This window comes from Tupaia chinensis, unplaced genomic scaffold (genome assembly GCF_000334495.1).
Source record: "Tupaia chinensis unplaced genomic scaffold, TupChi_1.0 Scaffold145147_1, whole genome shotgun sequence".
NCBI classification, from domain to species: Eukaryota; Metazoa; Chordata; class Mammalia; order Scandentia; family Tupaiidae; genus Tupaia; species Tupaia belangeri.
In genome coordinates this window covers 1,105,210-1,109,116 of record NW_006205007.1, presented here as the reverse complement: position 1 = coordinate 1,109,116, position 3,907 = coordinate 1,105,210, and the positions used below count along the sequence as shown (strand labels likewise).

Here is a 3,907-nt window from a genome sequence, read left to right as displayed (position 1 = left end):
TCCCACTCCTTGGTATCTACCCAAAGGACAGAAGAATTCTTCATTGGAAAAGTGCTTCCACATCGATGTTTATTGAGGCACTATTCACGATTGCTAAGACATGGAGCCAACCCAAATGCCCCCATACAGATGAATGGATTGAAAAACTATGGCACATATACTCTATGGAATACTATTCAGCAATAAAAAACAACAAAACCCTGGCTTTTGACAGAAAGTGGAAGAATATGGAAGATTTACTGCTGTGTGAAGCAAGCCAGGCTATTAAGGAGAGACATTGTATGTCCTCACTTAATATATACCAAGTGTCTGCACTCTATGACTGAAACTGATTGACCTAAGGTTGTACAAACACAAGAGATGGGGGTTATGCCAGAAGTGGAGTGTGTGGAGAAGAGGGACCTAAGGAAGGACATTTGGAGGAGGGACATAGAGACAGAGCATTGACGGGATAGGGAGGTGTGGTGTTATTGCTGGAAGATATTTTGATAAACTGGACTGGGGAGAAATGTTCACATATTGAAATGTTCACTTTGTAAGCTAAATAATATGACTGAATGTATATAAGAAATTAAAATAAAAAAAAAGACTGTGGTGTCATCATAACAAAATGGTCTTTCTTTTTTTAAGAGGTTTTTGCTATAGAGCGCATGCACTTGCCAGACAGAGAGAGAGAGACAGAAAGCGAGAAATCAACCTCCGGGGAGGATGGCCATGCCGCAATCCCTTCTCTGTCACTCTCCTCCCAGGATCCTGGGCAAGCACACACACGCACCCGGTGTGAGTTCAAGCCACCGGGTCTGGGACTTGAACCGCAGTTGACTACATGGGAGTCCAGCAACATAGACATTACACTAACTGCTGGTTCCCAAAATGGTCTTTTTAATATTTGTATGTGTAGTTTTGGATTATAATCTAAAGGCCCCAGTGTTTGATTTATTTGACAATGCTGTGATTTCCTTCAGGTTGGGTGATATTAAAAACACAGGGAACTTCTTAACTCGTCGATTAAATTGACATATCATTTTGTGTCTTATATGATATTGTACTGAATGTTAGACAAATTTTACTGTTGGTGGCATAATTTTTAATGATCTTACTATTGAAAAGGTTTTCATTTTGTTAAAGTCAATGTTGTTTTCAGACACTTGTATACGTTTTATGGAACATTCAAGACCCCAAAATATATTAAAATTGTTTACTGTTTGGCACGTAGCTCTGGAAAAGTAAATTTAGCATACTATTTTAGTTTATTTATAAGTCTACCCACCTATCCATTTATCTATTCATTTATATATAGTCATTAATGAACATTTCTGCTACATTATGCAATTCAAAAATAGTTTTCGTACTTATAACAATGTATATTGTAGATAGGACAAAGAGAATGGATAGTTGTGATAATTAGAACTGAAGTAAATAATGAATGATAAGAGAACTTGGGTATAAATTTAATATACAAAAACTATGCCATAAGATTCTTAATAGTTTTTATAGGTGGGCCAATGGTTAATTCTGAGTCTTCTAGCAACCGCCCCCCCCACCAAGAGTCTGTAGATTTACTGGTTTGTAGTGTCTATAGGGCTAACATATAAAAAAAATTACTCAGGAGAAACTAAGCCTTTGCAGATTCTATGATCTGAAAGGATTTTCCAGTTGGTTCTCATAAAGTGGATGACATGTGTTTCTCTAAAGAGTGACAAATATTGCCTGATGGAGAAAGCACAAGGGAAATATGAGCTATGATTACAGATATGGTGGGATAGAAGAATTGGATAGATAAAGCCTGTCTTTGTGCCAACACAGATAGGCTGGGGATATGCCTCAAAAGAAAGCCTGTTAGGACTGTTACAGATCACCTAGTGAAGTCCTCTAATTAGATAGGTAAGGCATCTGGGTTTAGAACAGATAAATAGATAAATAGCTTTTCCAAATGTTTACAGTGTTCCAAAGGTGTACCCAGTGCCAGAATCTAACCAATTATTTCTCACTTCATAATCAGTGTTCTTCTAACAAACAGGTTAAATACATAACCTGATTTTATTTCCCAAGTTTCATGAAACTGATAGTTGGGAAAAGGCAGGATACAGCTGTAACTGAGGTTGTGAATCAGCGAATTGTTAGGATATGAACAGTTCAGATGCTTATCAGTTAAAAAGTAAGAGTTAAGAGTGGTTATTGTGTGTAGTGGTAGAGGAAAAAAAAGATCAGTATTGAATCAAATAGGGCATTGGGAGGTGGCGTGGTGCTTGAGGGTGCTATACTCCAAAATAGCTGACCGCAGTTTGAGTCCTGGACTTCGTGGCTTGCTTTCTCACTTTCTCTCTCTGTACCTCTCTGGTCAAATTAAAAACAAATAAATAAATTAAATTAATAAATAAAGTTAAATAAAACAATTCTTTGAAAAAATATTGAATGAAATAGACCTAGTATAAATTCTATCTCTACCATCTACCTGTTGTGTGACCTAGACAAGTGAATTATCTTTCTGGAGATTCCATTTCGTTATCTATAAAACAGATATAATAACACACATTTTGAAGGATTATTTTAAGAATGCCATAATGTATCTATAGCAACAGGCAGATAGCAGATTCTCAGAAATGTTAACCTGAATTATGATCACTATCAGGTCAAAGAAGTAATTAAGAAAGCAAACCGTTCAATTAATAAATAGAATTTGAAGGTCAGGACAAGTAAGAAGTAATATGAGAAACAAAGAGTCACAAATTATAAATGGCAAATCCAAATTTATGTTAGGAAGGCATGGACAAAGAAGGCAACAAAGCCAGGTTGGGGCTAATGATCAGGAATGGGAAAAAGTTTGATTTAATTCACCACTATTGAATCAAATTAAAAAATTTTTAATTTGCTCCTCCTGCCTGTCCCAGCACTTGGTGTATTGGGTGTTGTGAAGCTTATCAAGGTGAAAATGAGAGCATACCCTGTCCCTACGGGACTAAGAGCCATTGTACATCTCATCAAAGGAAGTAAATACAAAGGATGAGGTGGGGATCAAAAAAGTTCATGGAAAATAGAATTAAAGCACAAGTTTATTTTGGTGCAAAAATTATTGAAATATGTGCATACTTTCTTTTTATATTTTTATTTTTTCCTTTTATTTAAAAATTTTTTCATTTCATTTTCTTCCATACATACAATCACATTATTATTTGTCTTACAAAATGGATATTTCAACAGGTGAACATTTCTCCCTAGTACTGTTGATAAAACTACAAAATATCTTCAACAGATAATACCACATCTCTTTGTGCCATTAATGCTTTGCTTCCCTGTCCCTCCCCCAAATGTCCTTTCTCAGACCCTCCTCTTTCACACACACTATATCTGGTATTTATATCTATATATGGTGTTTCTATATCCTTTAATCAATTAGTTTCAGGCATAGAGTGCAGACACTCAGTATATATTAAGTGGGACATACAATGCCTCTCCTTCATAGTCTGGCTTGCTCTCTCATTAGTTAAGTCTTCCATATTCATCCACTTCCTGTCAAAAGCCAGGTTTTTTTATGGCTGAATAAAAATATTCCATTGAATAAAAGTATTCCATTGAGTATATGTGCCACAGTTTTTCTATCCATTCATCAGTTCATGGGCATTTGGATTGTTTCCATGACTTAGCAATTGTGAATAGTGCCACAATAAACATCAATGTGCAAGCACTTTTCCGATTAAGTATTCTTCTGTCCTTTGGATAGATACCAAGAAGTAGGATTGCTGGGTCTTATGGTAGTTCAATTTGTAGATTTTTGATGAATCTCCAAATTGTTCTCCACAGTGGTTGGACCAATTTACATTCCCACCAGCAGTGTAAGAGAGTTCCCTTTTCACCACACCCCTGCCAACACTTATCATTTTTTGTTTTTTTAATATTAGACATTCTG

The 3,907-nt window shown here is 35.9% G+C and overlaps 1 protein-coding gene across 1 annotated transcript in view; it reads left to right on the top strand.

Annotated features, from left to right (window-relative positions):
* The window catches only part of LOC102502675 (brain-specific angiogenesis inhibitor 1-associated protein 2-like protein 1), a 42,666-nt gene that overhangs the window by 13,455 nt on the left and 25,304 nt on the right, over positions 1–3,907 (top strand). The window contains 1 exon segment of the mRNA XM_014583925.2: positions 2,892–2,990. Coding sequence (XP_014439411.1) covers positions 2,892–2,990 — 99 coding nt within the window.